Consider the following 19,735-nt stretch of genomic DNA (forward strand, 5'->3'; position numbering starts at 1 on the left):
AAAGGGTCAAAGGGGTCTCAGTATCTTGTTCTTTTAGCGATGGCGCACAAAACGGGTATAATTGGTATCATGCGTTCTGTTTCTCAGCGGCCTGCCACTTCCCTTTGACATGGTGATGCGTGATTTGTCACGTGTGATATTGGGCCCTTTCAGGACCGCCTGCATGTTACAAGATACTTTCTCTTTCCAGCGAGACTTTGAGCCAAGCTTTCTAACTCGGGTATTCCACGTCGTTGCTCATTTCGTTGCAAGACACATTGTCCAAATACATATCATCAACGCCCTTGCTTGCTATCCCATGGCAACTCAGCACAAAAGACCAACTCCACCGCCGAATCTATGCCTTTTAGAAACCGTTCATGAGATTGAGCCCTGCCACGCCGGCCGCCACAGCACCGACAACACCAACCGCAGCAGCCGTGGGTCTTGGGGCTGCATTCCCAGACCCAAAGTAGAAGCCGTTTGCGGTTGTCCCCTCCATCGTGCACATGCTAGCCTGAAGCCCGTTGCACGCCACGCTGGACAAGCTGCTGCCTGCAATGAACAAGTAAGCCATACCGAACAGCCAACGGCGTTGGGAACCTACCCCGGAGGGGCATAAATGTTTGTGTATGGGAAGTGTAACTCATGCTTACATATGCTTGTCGCCCGAGCAGGCTCATAAGTGACCCCAGCCGCGGCCGTCACAGTCGTGCCTCCCCCCCCCGGAACGGCGATGGTGACGGCATATCCTGCCCCGCCGGCAAGGCCCTGAAGTTGCGACTGGCATGCCTCGTGGTTGGCATCGCACTGCCTGGCAGCGGCCGAGCAGTGCTCCCTGTTGGCAAAGTAGGTGGCGACATAGGGGAACGAGAAGAAGTTGTTCGCGACGTAGGACACGGCGGTCGTGGCTGCCGGGACGGGGGTGACGAAGCTTGCGGGTGCGGTGCCGGTACATATAGCGCTGATGCGACGAAGCGGGAGAGGAGGGTCAATGGTTAGCTACACAATTTTCCATTCTGTGGAAGATGCCTTCTTGGTGTAGGGAACGTTTATCTCACCCAGCTGGACAGCACGCCGGCTCATTATTAGCGTCTAGACCGCATGTCTGTCCGTTTTGACAACAGACGCCGTTGAATGCGGGACCTTGGTTCGCGCAGCTGTAAAAGTTGGAGAGGCATCCTTGCTGCCGCTTTGCGACAATGGCGGCTGTCTCAGCAGGCTGGAACGGCTGGAGGTTGGCGCAAGCAGAGCATGCTGCAGTGAGGGCCAGCAGTAGCGTGCTCAAGGGCGCTGGTAGGCAAGCGGATCGTCTGGTCCTCATATTTGGGTTGGAGGACGGTTATCTGCTGGACACCCCTTGTGCTGATGGCTGATCGCCGAGAGGGGGGTAGATGTGGTGGTCCGGTCCTCTTGGATATGTAGTACGAGGTGACGGTGGGGGTCCTGTATGACCGAGTTTGAGTATCTCCAGATACAATGAAAATCAATGGATTCACTCGACAAACTGAGCCGATAGGCAGACTAGATGCATGGCATAAACTAATGCTGCATATGTGGTTGGTATGGTTTGCTACATTCATACAAATACAAGTACAAGGTTGCTAGATAGGTGCAAGCAGTGAGCTCTTTTGGATAGCTGGGCGGTGAGTGAGGCCCAGCTCAGCGGCACTGCAAAGGAGCTTGAGGGCAAGATGTGTTGACCAACCAAAGGCGCGCAATCCACGTTGTGATGTCATATTGATTGCTGGCACAGCAACACAATATCGGGTCCGATAAGGAACCCTTGTCTGTTGGGTTTCGGCGGGGTAATCGTTCGGTTTACTGCCACGACGAGCATCCGCGGGGCATCAGGCAGGCAGTATGACAGACGAGTATGTGCCTACGTCCCTCGCAAGTGCCCAAGAATGGCACGCAGACGGAGGAGTGCTTTGGGCTCAGGGGGCCTCTCCCCTGGTTTGACTTCCTCCATCCTCTTGATCTCCTCGCGAGCGTCATCGACCAGCGCGTTGAGATCACCCCAAACCTCGTCTTGATAGTCCGTCAGCACCCGAGACCACTGGTCAAGCCATGATTGCCAGGCCTCATCGGTGTTTTCTGCTCCGAGGTGCGAGTAAAGCTCAGTGTTGCCGCCCGCAGCGGGGTCCGCTCGAAGGTATTCAGGGATGAAGTTGAGGACATTATCCCACGCAACAGCAGCTGTTGATCGCCCTGCATCCTCGCCAAAGAGAGCCTTTCGTAGACTTGCCAGGTCTGCTTGCGAAACTGCTTCCTCTGGGAGCAGGTCGGGCTCTGGACCGCTTTGTCCAGACAGCAAGGCCACCACGTCGGCGCCATCTTTTGCCATCTGTTCCTGTACAGATTGGGATGGCACCCAAGCCGGCGTTGCTGCGGTAGTCGACTGCCAGGCTTCTTCCAGCCCAGCGGGCTCTGACAGCATGGGAACATCGTCACTATCCAGAAACGCCGCAAACGACGCATCTTGCTCAGCCATGTGCGCCTCGGTATGCCCAGGCCTCAACGTCCCACCAGCTGAAGGGTCTGTCTGTATCCGGACAGAACTATCACCAGCTCTTGCTAATGCTTGTCCCACTCGGGAACCCTCCCCTTTTTCGCTTCCACCAGGACCTATTTCTGGGGCCCCTGACATGAGATACGACGGTAAGGAGGCGGCTGACTGAGCAATCCGCGCGAGGGCCGACCCGGTATCTTGGGTCTGAGGGTCGCCGTTGTGAATAGATTTGTCCTGGTCGTGTCTAGTTTCTCGATCTTTGGCCTTCCCTTTCTCGGCGCCTTCATCAGGTCCCGTTGACTGATGTCCCATTTGGATGTTGTAACCCCTGAAGCAGAATAGCCGACTGTTGTAGGCGCGGCTGGTAGATGGCTGGGACCAATAAACACCGTAAGAGGCTAATAGCTCAGCGCAAAGTCCTATTCAACAAACGCCCTCCACGTTGCTGACAACAACAGGCACTGTTGGCATGTGATTTGACCGCTTGACACGAGTCGCCTGTCCCTTGTACTACCGACAGATCCGAGCCTGAACTGGTTGGGCTTATCCAGCTCAAGGAGGTCGCTCCTGTATATCTAAGTCGGTGCTTAAAAGCTTAGGTACAGCTGCGGGTGGGCGGGGGCGGCGGTGTGTGTGTGTGTGTGCGAACGAGGAGGGAGATTCTTTCCGTGGAGCAGCAGGAATTCGGTGCTGGATGTGAAGGAGCCAAATTCCACTGCCCCGAATCAGCAAGATCGTGCCCAAAGAATGCCCGGTCGGGTTTGTATGCGCTGTTCAGGCCAGGCGCAGGCTAAGCAGCTGTGCTGGCTTTGGTCAATTGTGTGCAAGAAGAGCTGAGTGGCACGGTCTCGCACTGTGTGCCTGATGCTTTCGGGGCCCCATTCTGGACCATTCACCCTTACCTAGTGTGGCCGATCTGGGCGCACCTACCCACCACTTACCAAAGGTCATTGCGCCAACACCGACTCCCCGTCATTTCGAGCTTGACTTGTTTCCAACATCTCCATCTCTCCCAAAGCTTTTTCGACAAGCAGTTACCCACGGTCGGTGTGTCCCAGCTTCAGACGCGCACCCCCCGCACTTGCCTTGCATCTTCAGTTGAATTCTGCCCTGGATCCGCAGATCAGTCTTTTTTCTCACCCCTCATCTTTCATCGCTGCCCACGTCTAGGCGGCACAGCAATAGAGCATTCGCACACGCATCCCCGCGCCCGTCCTCCCAAGACTCGTACAGCAAAGCTCCCGGCCGTTTGAGCCTCCGTCCCGCCAGCATCCCAGCTCATACACCACTCGACCTGCTCGCCAGATCGCTTCACCATCGTGCGTTTTAGCTTCTGTCCATCTTCCGGGACTTCGGTACATTCCTCGACCTGAACCCCGCCCGATATCGCGTGTCACCCACGTCGTTGGTCCATCATCCCCCCTGGACCTTGGCTGCCCGTCATCATCAGCCCCAGCTGCCCGATTCTTCTTTTTTCATACCGCTTAGTGGCAGAGAGGGACCTCCCTCGGCCCACGATATCAGGTTGCGAAGATGGTAGACACAGAAGCGAACGTACCGACATGGAAGTTCACCCAGTAAGTATCTTGATCGCCGCCCTGGTCCCCCACCGCTTCCCCGCTTTCCTTTCAATTCTTTGCTGCCGTCTGTTCACATTGACATGCTGCTTGAGCATTGCTCTGCTGTTCTCCGCGTGTATGCTAACCGTTTCTGTCTTCAGGTGCTTCGGTGATAAGGGAGACGTTGAGGATATCACGGAAGGTACGGCACACGACACCCCCCGAGGTATCTTGGTGCTCTTATCACACATACTTCTCTCCTCTTGCAGCTCACGCTGTTTTCTGTGAGCATTGGCTGACCCCACCTTGAACAGCCGACATCATCTCGACGGTCGAATTCGATCACACCGGCAACTATCTTGCAACTGGCGACAAGGGTGGCAGAGTTGTGCTCTTCGAGCGTAATGAGACGGTCAGTCCGGGATCTTGATATTGGCATTTCAGCCTCGGGAGATTCATACTGACACAGCGAGGCAGAAAAAAACGTGCGAATACAAGTTCCATACAGAGTTTCAGTCTCACGAGCCCGAGTTCGATTACCTCAAATCGTTGGAGATTGAGGAGAAGATCAACAAGATCAAGTGGTGCCGACGACAGAACGCCTCACACTATTTACTCTCGACCAACGACAAGACGATCAAGCTATGGAAGGTTTTTGAAAAGTCACTGAAGGTTGTGGCCGAAAACAATCTCTCGCACGATGCCACCCCGGCGAACGTTCATGGGGGAGGCGGCGCCCCTCGCGCCCTTCCCACCGCCCAATTTCGGTCCGCGAATGATCTGAAGCTGCCGAGACTAACTCACCACGATACTGTCGTGGCGGCTGTGCCTCGGCGGACATATGCCAACGCCCATGCGTATCATATTAACAGCATCTCAGTCAATAGTGACGGCGAAACCTTTATTAGCAGCGACGATCTGCGCATCAACCTCTGGAACCTGAATATTCAAGACCAGAGCTTCAACATTGTTGACATCAAGCCCGCAAATATGGAGGAGTTGACTGAAGTCATCACAGCGGCGGAGTTTCATCCGACCAGCTGCAACTGGTTCATGTATGCCAGTTCCAAGGGCACTATCAAGCTGGCAGACATGCGTGAGCGGGCTCTATGTGACCAGCACGCCAAGAGTGAGTAGTTGACGGGACTCGCATCCGTGGAATGTCACTGGAATGATGAACTAACCTGGCTCTTACCAATGTAGTGTTTGAACAGGAGGAAGATCCGTCCTCCCGCTCATTCTTCTCTGAGATTATCTCGTCCATCTCGGATGTTCGCTTCTCATACGACGGCAAATACATCCTCTCCCGCGATTATTTGACTGTGAAGATTTGGGACGTCGCCATGGAGAGGCAGCCGATCAAAACCATTCCGATTCACGAGCATCTCAGACCGAGGCTCTGTGACACGTACGAGAATGATAGCATTTTCGACAAGTTTGAGGTGGTGTTTTCGGGCGATGGAAAGAATGTCATGACAGGAAGCTACAACAACAACTTCATGATATATCCTTCAGACCCGGAGAAGGAGGTTGAAGTGGTTCTTCAGGCCGACAAATCTGCTTTCAAGGCCAAGAAAGTTGGCGTGCCCACTCCCATCAACTCATCAACAAGCCCGACAGCTAATGGAAAGAAGGGGGGATCGCGCGCCGGAAGCCCAGCAGCTCCGGGGCAGGGTCAACGCATGCGTAAGGAAACGGATGCTGACCAGATCGACTTCAACAAGAAGATTCTTCACATGAGCTGGCATCCCTTTGAAGACAGCATTGCAATTGCGGCTACCAACAACGTAAGATTCCCAGCCGACGACATGTTTATGTTTGGTTTCTCTGCTGACTCGATATGTAGTTATTTGTTTTTTCTGCTCTTTGATAGACGGTGGGGTACAATGCCTGGGGGAGCCATGGGGATTTGCCGGATCGACCGCCACACAGTGTCGGATGTCTATCTGGCGAAAGGGTCGCAGATCAAGCTGCCTTCAGGTTGTGGTCTTTTGTGCGGTATTCATGTGCGAAGGGTCAAGGTATCTAATGATGGCGACTTGGCAAAGTTGATGGATTGCGAAGCAATTGCTAAAGCATAATTTTGCACTGGAGTTGTTCGAGCGGAGTGCAGCTACAACTGCATTGAGTGATGGAAACCAGCGAAATATTACACGAACGATCCAATACGCTGGCATGTGGCTTGCTTGAACTCGGAAGCGACTGGGGTAAGGCATGTCTGATGGGGTGGATATCGGTATTTAGATGCTGTCTCTTACAAAGCAGCTACTTACAGAGCAACTATTTGCTGGGTGCGCGCAAGAGACGGATGGACTGAGGGTGTTGAGAGGGGGTTGGAAGGGGGAGAGATAGGCCCATCAGGGGCTCTTTTCACTGGGCAAATGCCCTGTGAGCCACAAATGCAAGAGATTGGTGTCGCTCATGATGCCATTTCCAAATCAAAAGTTTAGCGAGCGACTCTAGGCAGTTCTCGTAGTTTCCGAGTTGATTATGTATCGAGTGATGGAACCACTTGCATTGATCTACTGAGCCTTGCGTCTGAGTCTCCTAAGTCTGTTAGCGAGGTTGGACTTGGGCTGCCCCAGATGTTGAGAGGCTGCGGATCTTGGCACTTTTGTGTCTCCTCAAGCTGTTAGTGCAGCCCAAGCCCGCAGCTGCAAGGTTGAGGCGAACCAGATGCAGGCCCCCACCAAAGACGTACACAGTGCAGCCAGCAGAATCTTCCAGCACAGTGCCAGCCTTGCCGGTCTCCCACCTGGCAACATCAGCCACAGCCAAAGGATCCACCAATGAGTGGCAGCCCCAAGGTCGAACTGTGACGATATGGCGAATTTAGAGTATAGCACCTCTTCCATTGAGAGGGAACTTTGACAAGTGATCAAAGAAGAACCAAGAGAACCCACCAGGTCCCTCCATCCTTTGTGTTCGCAGCATACAATCGGTTCCTTTATTCTTCGTGCGACCACTAGTTTCCACGTCCGCAAGCAAGGCCAAATCGACCAAGTCCATCCTTTTACTTACCACCCATACTGGCGGTACAGACTTGGATCTACCTTTGCCAATCAACGCAGCCGAATAACAGACTCAACAATGTCGGATCAGAAACACGCTCCTACCTCGCGGGCAAAACCCCCACCGGCCGGTGAAGAAGAAGCAGGCGCTGTTCTCAAACTGGGCGAGTTCCAGGACGTCGACACGCTGACACTGTCGGAAGCGTCACTCGTCATCAACGCCCTCATGGCCAAACGAAAAAAGGATCGCAAGGACCGGAACGAGACGGACGCGCTCAACCAGACACTCGACTACCTCGATGCATTTGCTCGGTTCAAGGCGAAGGAGAATGTGGAGGCTGTCGAGCGGCTGCTGAGCACGCACAAGGAATTGAGCAAATTCGAAAGGGCCCAGATTGGTATGTTTTGCATTTTCAGCATCCGCATTTTGGGCTGGCAGACGACGACTGTTTTGTCCGCTGCGACCTCTACAACTGGCTAACGATGACTCTTGTCCCTCTAGGATCCCTTTGCTGCGATACCGCCGATGAGTGCAAGACCTTGATTCCTTCCTTGGCGGACAAAATCAGCGACGAGGACTTGGGAGAGCTGCTGGATGAATTGGAGAAGCTTCTGTGATCAACATCCCCAGGTCAAATTCCTCGATACCGAGTCGAGTCGGGAAGCGTCGCATGATGGACGTGCGTGGTCATCAACAAACGTCTTGCAAAGGGGTATGACAAAAATGCATTGCACAACGGCGTCAGGAGGGCAGGTTATTTAGGCGTTTTGTTTTTCTCGGCGTTATACAAAGAGGGGATGACTAGGTCGGCTGGGACAGCAGGACAGCAGGCAATGGTACCGAAAATGAAGGTTGTATTATCCCATCTTATGGCCCAAGGTTCTAATTGACAGTGTGATTTTCGTCCAAGTCTATCGACTGACCGATTCCTCGACCCCTTCTCGAGTTAGTAGTTAATCATTGAGATCGCCGGGGGCACAATCCCTTGCAAGAAATGCATATATATATATTTCTGACGTTTTGACCAGGTCATGCCTTGATCCATTAGATGATATGAAAATGACATATTCGATCAGGAATGCCTGCCCATATTCAGCTTTGTTTTCAAAGTTGAACGTTTTGGAACCTTGTCCAGCTATTTACACATGTGTTGGACTCTCGTTCTCGCTGAGTACTGTTCAGCGTCGCCCGCGGTTGGTCGGTCAGCACGGGGTTTGTCTTCCTGTTGAGGATATGGCAACTTTCCGTGTTTGGGGGGGTCAGAAGAGGAAAGTTCGCACATTGGGCTTGAGTCGAGCTCGGCAGATTTGGGCATAGTTGATGAAGTGTTTGGCGTGTTTGGTGATAGTGGGCTCGTCGCAAGTTTTCTGGGCGTACTGCCGCTCAAGTAACTATCGCCTAGTGGTGGTAGGATGGGGAACGATCCGCTTTCGTGAGATATCTTGGACATGCGGCCTTGATTGACGAGCAGTTAACAGTCAGCTCGGATATCTCAAACAGCCCAGATTTCGAGGAGAGCTAGGCTTACCTTCAGCGCGATCGAAAATACTGCCTGGGCCATCCGAAGCCATGGGGTTGAAAACGCCTTCTAGGCCCGGGGGAACAAGCTCCTCGTCCACAAGCCGTGGCGATGCCAGTCTCTGTGCTTGTTGACGCTTCTCATCCCTTTCCCGCCGTCGCCGACTCCACCACATGCAAGTTACGAGGGCCACGAATATGACCGCAATGGTACAGCCCACCACGACCCCGACGAGAGCGTTGATTGAGATCGTCATACCATGGCTGTCCTCTTGGTTGTCCTCTTGGGTGGCCGGAAAGATGGAGACCGGGAGCGTTGTTTGCGAAGAGATGTCGGCGGTAGTTGTTATGGTCGCGGTAGCTCCACGCGAGGATGGCGATGTGAATGTGGATATCGTGTACGTCACTGGCTCTCCCTGAGCAGTGAGCGGACAGCCCACGGGTTGTGGGTGACAAGGGTTGATGTCGCAGCAACCGGCATACCAGGGCGTGGTGAAGGTACAAATATACCACAGATACCCACTCGCATTTGCGCAGACTTGAGATGATGAGTCGAAGCTGGTTGTTTCTGGCAACGAAATCATCGTGGACACACTGTCAAGCCTCAACCCAACCTGTTTCTAGATGGCGCCCCACCAAGGATATCGGAAAATCCGGGAATTGCGATGTGGATTCACTGGTGATCCATGCAAAACCTGGCTTGGGTGCCCAGGATGGTCCGGCAGGAGTGAATTCAAGCACGTGGCAGGAGAAGTTGTGCAACTTCTACTCTGTGAACCTCCAGGCTGCATGTGTGAGTGTATGGGCGAAGCATTGGAAGTGAACATTTTATCTCAATGCCTATTGCCAGACCTAGCTTTGTCTGGTGACACCGCCGTCTTCCACCGGGGAGGTGTAACGCCAGAACTCACCTCGTCCCTTTACACGGAATGGAGCATGAGGAAGGTAGGTCCTCTGGCTTGGAAAAAACCGTCACCGACCAGTCACTTCAGTCTACAGATAACGCCATCATGGCAGAGTGTCCATGTGTTTACACTAGGTTTATTTATTAGTGAAGCCTCTGCGCTGTATGTGCCCCTATCCATCATGTTCATAGCACCCCATCCACGCACGCTGCACACTTTGCCCTATATTCTATGCTTGCAACTTTTCCAACAACAGTCTTGCGCCTTGGTTACCTCCCGACTTCGACTTGGAGCCGTTGTCCTTGTTCTTCGACTTGGGCTTCACACCCTCCGCCGTGGTCTCAGCAGCGGTGGCGGCACGCTCAAGAGTCTTCTTCTCCGACTTGAGGAGTTTGAGAAGCTCTTTCTTTGACGAGAAATCCGGGGCTTCAAGCAAACCCAACACTGTAAACGAGCTTGGCCCAAGTGCCCACTGCATGATGTGGTCTTTTATGACAGGGTAGAGAATGTCGGCGAAGTTAAGGGGCGGTTCGATTCTTTTGACGGTTCCCGTCTCCCTATCGAACCGCCCACCGGCGATGAGGGTCTTATACAGCTTGCCTCCGTGAGGTGTAAGGGAAAGGTGTGGTGGTGGGGGGTAGGGAGGATCAGCATCCTCGGGGAGAGCAGGGTTAGGCTCACCAGCCGCTGTGGCAGCAACAGCCTCGAGGGCGGCAGTCTTGTCCCCAACGGAAGACAGGAGAATATCGGCGATGAATTGACAACCAAACGAAGTGGCCGCAAGTTCCTTCCCAAAGGCCGCTACGGCGGCCAGCATCTGTGGGGACATGGATGCTACCAGCTCTTTGCGTCTCACCTCGGCGTCCTTCTTGCTCGTAGTCTTGCGGATCTCGTGGAGCTCGCTGAGCAATTCCAAATCATCGGCATGGCTCGATGGGAACAGTGATTTGGACTGGCCTTCGAACAAGTACAAGGACACGATGCGTGCGTTCGGGTCGTTCGCCATGAAAGTAATGTTCCCCGGGTCTAGGTCCTCGGCCTTGCCCAAGATTTCTGGAAAGATTGACTTGGAGGTCAAAACTGTGTCATCGATGAGATCGTAGGCAGCCAACAGGATCATGTGCCCATGAGGGTCACCCGACATGAGCTGAAATGTGTCCTTGTATGTCTTGAGGATTTGCTTCCGGTCCTTCGCACTCCCATGGGCCAAGAGCAAGCAGGCTAAACGCGCGCCAGATTTGGTGAAGGCCATGTTCTTGAGCAGATCGCCATTCTCGTCACCCTTGACGACCTCAACAAACTCTTTGAGCTCTTCACTGTCGGGCTTGAGGTTGAGGAAATATTGCAACATGGCGTCGTGCAGCATTGTGAACCCGGTCATCTTCTTTTGGATCAGGTTGTTGGTCATATCACAGAGGTATTTGAGGACTGTCGACCGCTTGCTTGGCTCTTCAGCAAGAATTTTGGACAGGTCGGCCGTGACCTCGCCCTTATTTCCCGACTTGAACAAGGCGAACTCGGGCCCGTACCATTCTCGCAACATATGGGCCTTCTGTTCCTTGGTGGCTGCCCCACGGTAGATGTCGTCCAGAATCCAGGATGCTTCGGAATGGTTGATAAGCTTGCGGATTTTCCCATAAAACTCGGGGATGATGATGTCGCGAATCTCGGTGTCGTTCTGGACAAGGAGTTTGCCGATGAGGAACTTGGCATATCTGCTCTCAGCAAGTTGCGCATAGGCACCCTGAAGCTCCTTCGCGATCTGCTTCCTTTGGACTGGGGTTGAGTATTTGATGGCCGTCTGGACAGCGCGCACGGCGTCGTGCTTCAATACGAAGTCTTTGATGCGCCCGGTAATGATGGAGAAGAGCTCGTCGACCAGTTGCTGGCGCTCCTCCTTGGGCACATGCGACTTGCGGCGCAATCTCTCCCACAATTTTTTCGTCCGCTGAACCTCGTCCGCCAATGGTTTCGCGGCTTTACGTTCTTGCGCCAACTGTTTCTGCTTCGCATGAGCCTCGCGGGAGGTTTGTCCTGTTGGCTTGTTAACACCGATAGAATTGAGTCTCGAGTCTCACAGGCAAGGACAGCAAACCTTTCTCCAACGCCTTGCCAGCGGCCTGGCCGTTCGCTGTTTTCCCCTGCTTCAAAGCAGCGCCTCCGTCGTCCGAGTCGGAAAAGGTGGCGCCATCACTTTCAGAAGCCTTTGGCTCGACTTTCTTGTGCTTCGGCCCGGTGATAGTCTTCGCCTTCTTCGCTCTGCTCCCATCGTTGTGATGCACCTTTCTCTTTACGCTAGGCTCCGAGAATTTTGGCGCCATTTTGATGTCCGCCGCTGAAGAGTGAAGCAATTCGAGAGGTGTTGAATGGTGATCGATCCAAGGTTGAGCTCACCCGCCAAACTCGAAATGCTGCGCTACCAGTTCTGCTTTGGCCGAAATTTTTTTGGAAGCCAATTCCTAGGATCCCTGTTTCTGCCAGGCGGTCAGACTAGCTTGAGCTTGGCGGGCCGGGGTGGACGCAAGACCCCACGTCCAAAAGTTGTGCCCCTCCTCCAACAAACCAGCAAATCCACCAGACGAACCACACTCCCATCAGCAAAGAGTAAATCCAACCCCACCCACTTCGTTCCAAGTGCTCACAGGAAGACCTGGTCCTCCGCCTGGCCAGGACATCAACAACGACACAAAGCCGCTATTCTTTACAGCACAGATACTTAAGATGGGGCGTGAGGATCAAATTGAGGAAAGAGAGGTTCTGGACTCTATCTTTCCAGACGAGATTACAGGTCCGTTCATCGTGCATGGCTCTGGGCAGGCAGTGAACTGACAGATAGTCCACCACCTTCCAGACATATCCGAGACTGAATACAGAATATCGATCGCCCTCGATATCCCAGATGACAAGGAGGAACCTCCGATTATGCTCCTTACTGTGCGCTACCCCGAGGAATATCCAGACAAGGCACCATTCCTAGAGCTCTCGGCGTCACAGAACGCAATCCCTCACCCACACCTCAACATCGCCGAGGACAAGGAGCAACTTCTACGGGGGTTGGACGCAACGATCGAAGAAAATCTTGGGATCGCAATGGTGTTCACTTTGGTCTCGACACTCAAAGAAGCCGCAGAGCAACTAGTGCTGGATCGAAAAGCAGCTATCGTGAAGGCACACGAAGAAGCCGTGCTGGCTGCCGAACGTGAGGAGAATAAAAAGTTTCAGGGAACCCCGGTTACACGCGAGACATTCTTGAAGTGGAGAGAGTCGTTCTTGAAAGAGATGGAGGAGGGCAGAATCAGGGAAGAGGAGGAAAGACTGGCCGAGTTGAAGAAAGCCAGGATAAAGGAGCCTACAAAGCTCACAGGAAAACAGCTTTGGGAACGTGGCCTCGCAGCGGCCGGCCAAGATGAGGCTGACGATGATACCGTCATTGAGGAAATTCAGAAACTTGAGGTTGGTGAAAACTAACTAGGTGTGTTTTCAATCAAAGGAGCACGCTTGTACCACATTTTTCAACTACACGATCGCATAGGGTATGGTATTTTTCACTGGGGAGTCATTCCTGGTATATCTCATGTATTAATTTTGAAGTCCGAATGGAGCGTGGCCTCCTCAATGCTCGTGGGTTCATCCGTAAGTCCACCCTTCCAGCGAACCCTCTTGACCACCAAAACCATGACACATGCTATTGCATATCTGTGTCCACATCGGCCTCATCATCGGTGTCTTCCCAAACATCCTCATCCAGATCATCCCCCAAAGCCTCGCCAAGCTCGTCTCTAATAACGCCCATCAATTCCCGTGCATGTTCCCCTAACCTTTCGTCCTCATACTCCTCGGCCTCGAAAATCCTCATGCACTGAATAAGCCATTTCCGCGAAGAACGCCACACGCTTTTCCACTTGTCAGCATCGCCAGTCTGCCCCACCTCCTTCAACTTCTGGCCCAGCATGTATTTCCCATAGCCACCAAGGTACCAGGCTTCCACACTGAGATCGTCCTCGTCAACAAGACGTCCGGCAACTTCAATCGCTTGCTCCTCCAGCCCAACCTCTATCAGCAACCGAACCAGACTGACACGTGATGGAAACGCAGGAACCCCAGGGTCTTCAGGCGGCAGATCTGTCCACAGTCCCAAGCTTCTTTTCAAGGCCTCTTTCGCTTCTTCGGTTCGTGACTGTGAGATTCGTACGTTTGCAACAGTTTGCCAGGTATCTGGCTGTTCAGGGGCCAGCATAATAGCCTCGGTAATCAGCGCCTCGCACCGACTCTCAGCATCGTCCTCCCAGCTGAGATCTGTCATGTAGACCTCGGCAACGGCGCAGAGTGTATCTGCCAGCTTTCTTCGTTTCTCGTTGATGGCAGCTTCCTGTTCGTCGCGGGTAAGGGGCCGTGACTCTAGTGCGTCGGTAAGTGTCTGAATCTGGGCACGCAGTGCGGCCGCACCACGCTCGAACCAGCCAACGCTGTCTTGACCACCTTCTTCACTTAGTTGTGCAAGCCAAAGAAACTTTTCGGCACCGCCACCCAAATCTTCCGGAAGCGAACCATCTTCATCCACCTTGACGGCAGACAGGAAGAACTGGCGAGCACTGTCAACCTCTCCCAACTCGACATGTATTTGACCCAGAAGGGACAGCGCGGCGCCAGCCTGTCGTCCGTTGTCTCCGATGTGATCATACGCTGTCCTGGCGACTTTGGCGGCGCCCTCCGCATCGCCGACCTCGAGCATGCCGACGGCTTGCACGAGAAGCTCTCTGGGGTTGACATTTGAGGATTGCGCGGCGGCGGCTTTGGCTCGGAGTCTGTCCCTTGCCTTGTCTTTGGTCGACTTCTTTTTTGGTCTTGTCGGCGCCATCGGTTCGCAGGTCTATGTGGGATTGGGGAGGGCGAAAGGGGGCGATCGAGGAATTCGGTGATTTCTGGTGCTTTATTGCCGTGAGGGTCGAGTGATGCGTCGCTAAACAGGTCAAATAGCCTTTCTAATCTTATCGTTGAGCCTATCCAACTTTTGGAAATTTTGGCATCTTGTCGCTGCTCTTATCGATAAAATTTAGTGAACCCCGCATGTCAGTCAGCCCCGGGCTCCACCGGAGCAACCCCTGCCCACTATCCACGGTCCCCACTCCCTATCCACACTTGACGACTTGTCTTTCCCTGGTGTGCCTAGCTGGTGCTGATGTACACTCAACTTTTTTCAGCTGAACATCTATCTACACAGGCACCCCGCCGTTGGGGGCGTTCCACATATTAATACTGTAAGATGGTGATCGCCTTGATTCATTGGCCAGTCCATTATGTGAGATTAAGAAGGACTTGTAAAAACTTGGCCAAAAGAGGCTGAACCAGCTTTTGACCCTTGCCAGTTTGTTTCAAGATGTTGCTCCTCCAATGGACCCCCTGCCTCTCATGCACCATGGCCATCCCATCAGGCCTCATGTCCCCTCCAACTTTGGGATGTTTAGCTATGGCTCAATGCCTGGAGTGACATGGCGACTGGATGGTTCAAAGCTGCGCAGCTGGCGTGGATGAGCTTTCTCTCTCTTTCTTATTTTTCTTCCTTCCAAGGGCTAGCATGCCGCCTTCCTGACAAGACGTTGTGACAAAACAGAAGGCCATGGTATTCTTGCGGCACGTCGGCTTTGCCCTCGCTGGCTTGACCTTCTTCCTGTCTTTGGTTGAAAAAGTCGAATCGACAAGACCTTCTTTTGAGTTTCCACCATGCGTAGGGGGTTGCATATTGGATTCCGATTGTTTGCCAAGTAATGGCAATTGTATGTGCAAGCGAGTAAGGGGAAGTTTTCTCGAAAAGGTTCTTAAATGCATGGACACCAACTGCCATGCCGATCTCCGCAACTATCAAGACAGCTTCCTCGACCCTTTGGAGGACGGCTGTGGCGAGAGAAATTAAGATCTGCCGGCTTCGAAGCTCGACGCCGCCAAACTCCTAGCAAAGGGTTTCATATCTGAACTCCCCACCACGACAACCATCATTAGCACCTCACCTAGCAAGGTCACCTCAAAGTTTTTGACTGTGGAGACGAGGCCATCATCTTCCGTTCAGGAAGGGGACATCCCCGACCCAACGACAACCTCAACAGTAGACCAGAACAATCAACCGGACAGCACATCAACAAGCAATACTATCGCCGCCTCCTCAGCGCAAACATCCGTACCATCACCTGATCCCAGTCCAGAACCGATCCCGCCCCCTCTTACCGATACTAGCCCATTTACCAATAACAACTTCGTGTCGAGTGGATCACAGGCTCGGCCACCCTTCAGAATGCTAGAACTCTCCCTGGCCGCGGCCGCCGTGTGGATAGGATTTTGAACGGCAAAGCGTATGAGCTACCGTCTTTGTGTAAAGCTGCAATGCCTGGGGGTATTGTGATACCTCTAATGGACAGGAATCAGAGAGTCGAGCTGTGAGAGAGGGTCTTGGTCAAAAAGCAGGAAGGGTATAATTGGCTGCAGCCTTTACATCTGCTGAGTGGTGCGTCGCCGTACGCCAGACCTAGTTTTACTGTTTGAAGGGAGAGCTGCGTTATTATTGAATTTATTGAACCAAGTATTTCTTTGGATTAACTACATTTTTGTACAGCTAGAAGCGCCGTCTTAAAACCACATCTAATCGCCACGCTTTCCTATCTTATTTCAACCCTAATGAGCTTTTGCGTGGGTCAACAAAATAGACACAGCCAGAAACGTCTTGCTATCCCTCATCCAGCATTCCGAACCAAAAAGAGCACAGCAGCAGTCAGCCCGGCATCTCGATTCACTTCTCGTCGCTAGTTATCTCCTCCCCTCCCCTGCCCTGACCGGCAGAGTGTTCTTTCCCAGAATGAGCAACGTTTATTAGTGATTTAAGCCTCCTTGCCTGAGCACCCGTCTTCTACGTCTGCGGTTCGCGCTACGGCTCCAGGGGGTTGCGACGGTCGACTCAGGGTCAGTACTCATAGCCGTGTCCCACAAGCCAATCATCCACTCTGCGACCTCGGGAGTCCACTCCTGCACAAGGTGCTTGCCTTGTCCCCCCGTGACCCACTCGTCCAACTTTGACGGAATCGTGAAGCCCCAAGAAGGATATTCAATATCCCAGTTACAAGGCTCACCTGGGCCGCAGTACGGAGGCTTGCAGTATAAGTGGCACATACAGGACTCAGCAATGTACCAAAGAGAAAGAAGAAAGACGCAAAGGCCGAGAAATGTAAGCTTGAAACGCGGCTGGTGATGCCACAGTCGAGGTAGAGGCAAGTGAACGTAAGTGAGGGTCGTTGTCGCGGTTGGTTCGTTTCCTTGACAGATGGGACACGGGGCATCAACGTCATGTTTGCTGTGAGTGTGTTCGGTTTCGGTAGCATCGTCGGCCGCACTCTTGAGATTGCCATGCGCAACTTGATCCTCCAGTCTCTGAATTCCCTGCTTCGCAGTGCGAATATTCATGATCCCGTTCTGCAGACTCCTGCTCATCCGTCTCAATCTTTGAGCATCCTGATCGCCTGCGTCCTTTTCATCATCGCCGCCATCGTCGGTCTTGATCTCAATAGCCTCGGAGCCGTGGCCTTTGGCGCCTTGTTTCAACATGAGGTCGGCGATATCATCCAAAGTGGAATCGTCGATCTGGTTGGCTCGCTGTATTTCTAGTATGTCATCTCGGACAGTTGGTGGTTTGCCAGAATTGATCAAGGGTCGACCTCTCGACAGCGACCTTGCACGACGTCGGACAGAAATCGAAGAGGAACGCCTCGACATCCTGTCACCACGGGATGACTGAGTTTGTTTGGGCTGTCTCGGTACGCTTTCACCCCTTCTGCCTCGCTCCGCAGGAAGTTCGTCGTGTTTGCCTGGCTGCGGTTTGATGTCATCCTCCTCTCTTTTCTCAACCTTGACCGTCGCGGGTGTTTCGACAAAAGCACCTGTTACCCGAGGAGTGGGCATCGTGAGAGGATCAGGCTTGGAGGGTTTGGGTGTTTTGTCTGGCGTGACTTCTTCTGGCTCTGGAGATAATGCCCGAAGAGACCCGCGTTCAGACTGGTTTTCATGTGGCGCAAATAGATTCATCTCACCTTCTATACGCTCTGTAGGGTCAGACTCCGAGAGGATAAAGCTTGACCGCTTTGTCAGGTTGGATTCCATCGAATCATTCCTCCGAAGTCCAACAAAACCGACAGTGGGTTTGCCGTCACCCTTAGCACCGGCAAACATCCTTTGTCGAAGACTTCCGCTGGATTGCCGAGGTCTTTCACGCCCAGACACACCCTCAGAAATGCCAGACGCTGGCAGGTCAGTGAGCTGATTTGTGATCGCCGCGGCTGACAGTCTGCGCAAGACATCTCGCGACTCATCTCTGCCTCGTGAGCCACGGCGTCGGATCCCTGCATTTTCGCTAAGTCTCTGTTGTCTATCATAGTCATCGATAACTGGACCATCTTCATCGTAACTGTTTAGAGCTGCAGAGATCGAGTTCTGGCGAGCGCTTGGCTCTCGTACTTGTGAAGCAGAGTTGGCCACATCGGATCCCCTTCTCCAACTCTGTTCGTCCGGCGGGGAAAAAGAACGCAGAGGCTCCGCGCTGGGTTTCCGCCCCATATCGGGCGATGGCGAGCGCGACGTGAGTTCGGCGTTTCTCTCCCGGATTTTCCCCAGCTGAGCGGTGGTGATGGCTCTCCTAGACACTCTTTCAATCTCCCGCGATTTAATTTCATCCATCTTAGTACTTGTGTTGCTTCCGGATCGGCTTCGGGTTGTGAGGTCTCGATCCTGCGATGCGGTCTGCTCCATAACCTCGCGCGGCGCAGCGGTGAGTTCCGGCGGCTTGGACGCAGTTTCAACTTCGCGATTTCTGATCTCGTCGATCCGGAGATTCTTCCAAGAGTTGGGGTTGCTCTCGGGATCCTTATCACTGTGTTCAGCTTCGAGTGCTCGTATTTCATCGATCTTGGTGTTACTTCGACCGAGACTGACTGCAGGGCTTTCAGAGACCTGCAGGTCGCCAGCTGTGAAGTCGTTCTCTGCTTCCCATGCGAAACTCCTTTCAGGAGACTCTTGGTCCGGTGGCGCAGAGGTGGGGCGCAACAGCGGGTTGGACGCTGGCCGAGCCAAATCTCCAGCAGAGCCATCACTGAACCGGATCCAATCCGCCAGATCAGGCGTCTGTGTTGAGCTGCTCAATTCTCGCTTCTTCCTCGATAACAAGCCAGAAAACCTATTGCCGGCTGTTGAAGTCTTGGGGTTGCGAGGTGAAGCATTGCCCTCGGGACTGCCACGACTACTCCTCCGTACCAATCCTCTCCCAGTCTCTAGTATTCTGGTTCCCAAACCAGCTTTAGACGAAGCGCTGTTACTGTGAGAGATCGGTGCTTCGGGGTCTCCTTGCGCAAGGGCGTGCTGGCGAATCTTTTCGTCAAAGCTGCTGTCGGAAATGTTGCTTCGGAGCGACCGGGCACCAAGGCCCATTGACAAACCGACCCTATCCTCACCCACCGCATCCGTGGATTTGCTTGTCATCGTCCTGCGATGTTGGGTCCCGAGAGCTCCGACACCAGGCAGCTTTGACGTGTTCTTCTCGCTGGATTCCCGGCGTGAGCGCCATGTTCGTGGCGCGGGACTTGGGGATCCTCGGGCTGCGGCCTCTTCCTCTTCTGTGGCCAAGCGGTAGGCATCTTCCATCGTAAATATGCCTCGATGTTGGGCAAGGCGAGGAATTCTTGTGTTGTTCGGCGAGCCAACTCGGCTCTCAGCGGGCGCGTCGGCACCGGCAGGTCGGGTTCCATCATCATTGAGGTTTGGACGAGAGAATAGACTCCTCCGCTTGGAAGCGCTTGTAATCGTGAGCGGGGCGATCGCACGTGTCGTCTGCGCAAACCGGTGGTCGGGTTTGTCCTTGTCGCGGTCCATGGTGTTGCGCCTCAGAGTAGGTAGGTAGGCCGAGTGTCCGAGTGTGAGAAGGGCGAGGGACAGGGTGAATTGGTCAGATGCTGGACGGAGAGGCAGCGCGCGCCCTTGAATTATCTGTATGTGCCCCTATATGTATCGTCGAAGTGATTGATGGTTGGGCGACAACGGTTGAGGTGCGAATGCGTTGTCACAAAGAAAGCTCGACCAGATGAATCATGACAAGGCGCGGAACACATGAGCTGGAATTTGAACTGCGCGGGCGCGCATGGCGGGAATGACAGTTGCAATTGCAGCCCAATTGTCAAGTGAGCCATGGAATCTTCAAGGCTACTTGCCAACTGGACGTGGAT

At 53.4% G+C, this 19,735-nt stretch overlaps 9 protein-coding genes across 9 annotated transcripts; 3 read left to right on the forward strand and 6 right to left on the reverse strand.

Moving 5' to 3' along the window:
• Nucleotides 1–346: 346 nt before the first annotated feature.
• On the reverse strand, nucleotides 347–1,303 carry PODANS_1_14100 (uncharacterized protein; the record flags this gene model as incomplete). Its single annotated transcript, XM_001905079.1, has 3 exons — nucleotides 347–530; nucleotides 587–943; nucleotides 1,041–1,303. The coding sequence occupies 3 exons, from the start codon at nucleotides 1,301–1,303 to the stop codon at nucleotides 347–349; spliced, it is 804 nt and encodes a 267-aa protein (XP_001905114.1).
• Nucleotides 1,304–1,861: 558 nt separating this feature from the next.
• Nucleotides 1,862–2,803, reverse strand: PODANS_1_14110 (uncharacterized protein; the record flags this gene model as incomplete). The annotated part of the gene is made up of 1 exon (XM_001905080.1): nucleotides 1,862–2,803. One exon carries the CDS (start codon nucleotides 2,801–2,803, stop codon nucleotides 1,862–1,864), a length of 942 nt encoding a protein of 313 aa, XP_001905115.1.
• Nucleotides 2,804–4,024: 1,221 nt separating this feature from the next.
• On the forward strand, nucleotides 4,025–5,920 carry PODANS_1_14120 (uncharacterized protein; the record flags this gene model as incomplete). The annotated part of the gene is made up of 6 exons (XM_001905081.1): nucleotides 4,025–4,068; nucleotides 4,212–4,252; nucleotides 4,365–4,462; nucleotides 4,528–5,179; nucleotides 5,254–5,837; nucleotides 5,897–5,920. 6 exons carry the CDS (start codon nucleotides 4,025–4,027, stop codon nucleotides 5,918–5,920), a joined length of 1,443 nt encoding a protein of 480 aa, XP_001905116.1.
• Nucleotides 5,921–6,921: 1,001 nt separating this feature from the next.
• Nucleotides 6,922–7,679, forward strand: PODANS_1_14130 (uncharacterized protein; the record flags this gene model as incomplete). The annotated part of the gene is made up of 2 exons (XM_001905082.1): nucleotides 6,922–7,459; nucleotides 7,555–7,679. Coding segments are annotated over 2 exons (663 nt in total), but the record flags the coding sequence as incomplete, so codon positions are not given.
• A 518-nt stretch (nucleotides 7,680–8,197) lies between these two features.
• On the reverse strand, nucleotides 8,198–9,164 carry PODANS_1_14140 (uncharacterized protein; the record flags this gene model as incomplete). The annotated part of the gene is made up of 2 exons (XM_001905083.1): nucleotides 8,198–8,517; nucleotides 8,591–9,164. The coding sequence occupies 2 exons, from the start codon at nucleotides 9,162–9,164 to the stop codon at nucleotides 8,198–8,200; spliced, it is 894 nt and encodes a 297-aa protein (XP_001905118.1).
• Nucleotides 9,165–9,714: 550 nt separating this feature from the next.
• Nucleotides 9,715–11,806, reverse strand: PODANS_1_14150 (uncharacterized protein; the record flags this gene model as incomplete). Its single annotated transcript, XM_001905084.1, has 2 exons — nucleotides 9,715–11,502; nucleotides 11,564–11,806. 2 exons carry the CDS (start codon nucleotides 11,804–11,806, stop codon nucleotides 9,715–9,717), a joined length of 2,031 nt encoding a protein of 676 aa, XP_001905119.1.
• A 400-nt stretch (nucleotides 11,807–12,206) lies between these two features.
• PODANS_1_14160 (uncharacterized protein) lies at nucleotides 12,207–12,953 on the forward strand (the record flags this gene model as incomplete). The annotated part of the gene is made up of 2 exons (XM_001905085.1): nucleotides 12,207–12,273; nucleotides 12,337–12,953. 2 exons carry the CDS (start codon nucleotides 12,207–12,209, stop codon nucleotides 12,951–12,953), a joined length of 684 nt encoding a protein of 227 aa, XP_001905120.1.
• A 217-nt stretch (nucleotides 12,954–13,170) lies between these two features.
• On the reverse strand, nucleotides 13,171–14,345 carry PODANS_1_14170 (uncharacterized protein; the record flags this gene model as incomplete). The annotated part of the gene is made up of 2 exons (XM_001905086.1): nucleotides 13,171–13,951; nucleotides 14,047–14,345. Coding segments are annotated over 2 exons (1,080 nt in total), but the record flags the coding sequence as incomplete, so codon positions are not given.
• A 1,998-nt stretch (nucleotides 14,346–16,343) lies between these two features.
• On the reverse strand, nucleotides 16,344–19,385 carry PODANS_1_14180 (uncharacterized protein; the record flags this gene model as incomplete). The annotated part of the gene is made up of 1 exon (XM_001905087.1): nucleotides 16,344–19,385. One exon carries the CDS (start codon nucleotides 19,383–19,385, stop codon nucleotides 16,344–16,346), a length of 3,042 nt encoding a protein of 1,013 aa, XP_001905122.1.
• Between the last annotated feature and the right edge of the window lie 350 nt (nucleotides 19,386–19,735).

Source organism: Podospora anserina, chromosome 1 (assembly GCF_000226545.1).
Source record: "Podospora anserina S mat+ genomic DNA chromosome 1, supercontig 3".
In the NCBI taxonomy this organism is placed as follows: Eukaryota; Fungi; Ascomycota; class Sordariomycetes; order Sordariales; family Podosporaceae; genus Podospora; species Podospora anserina.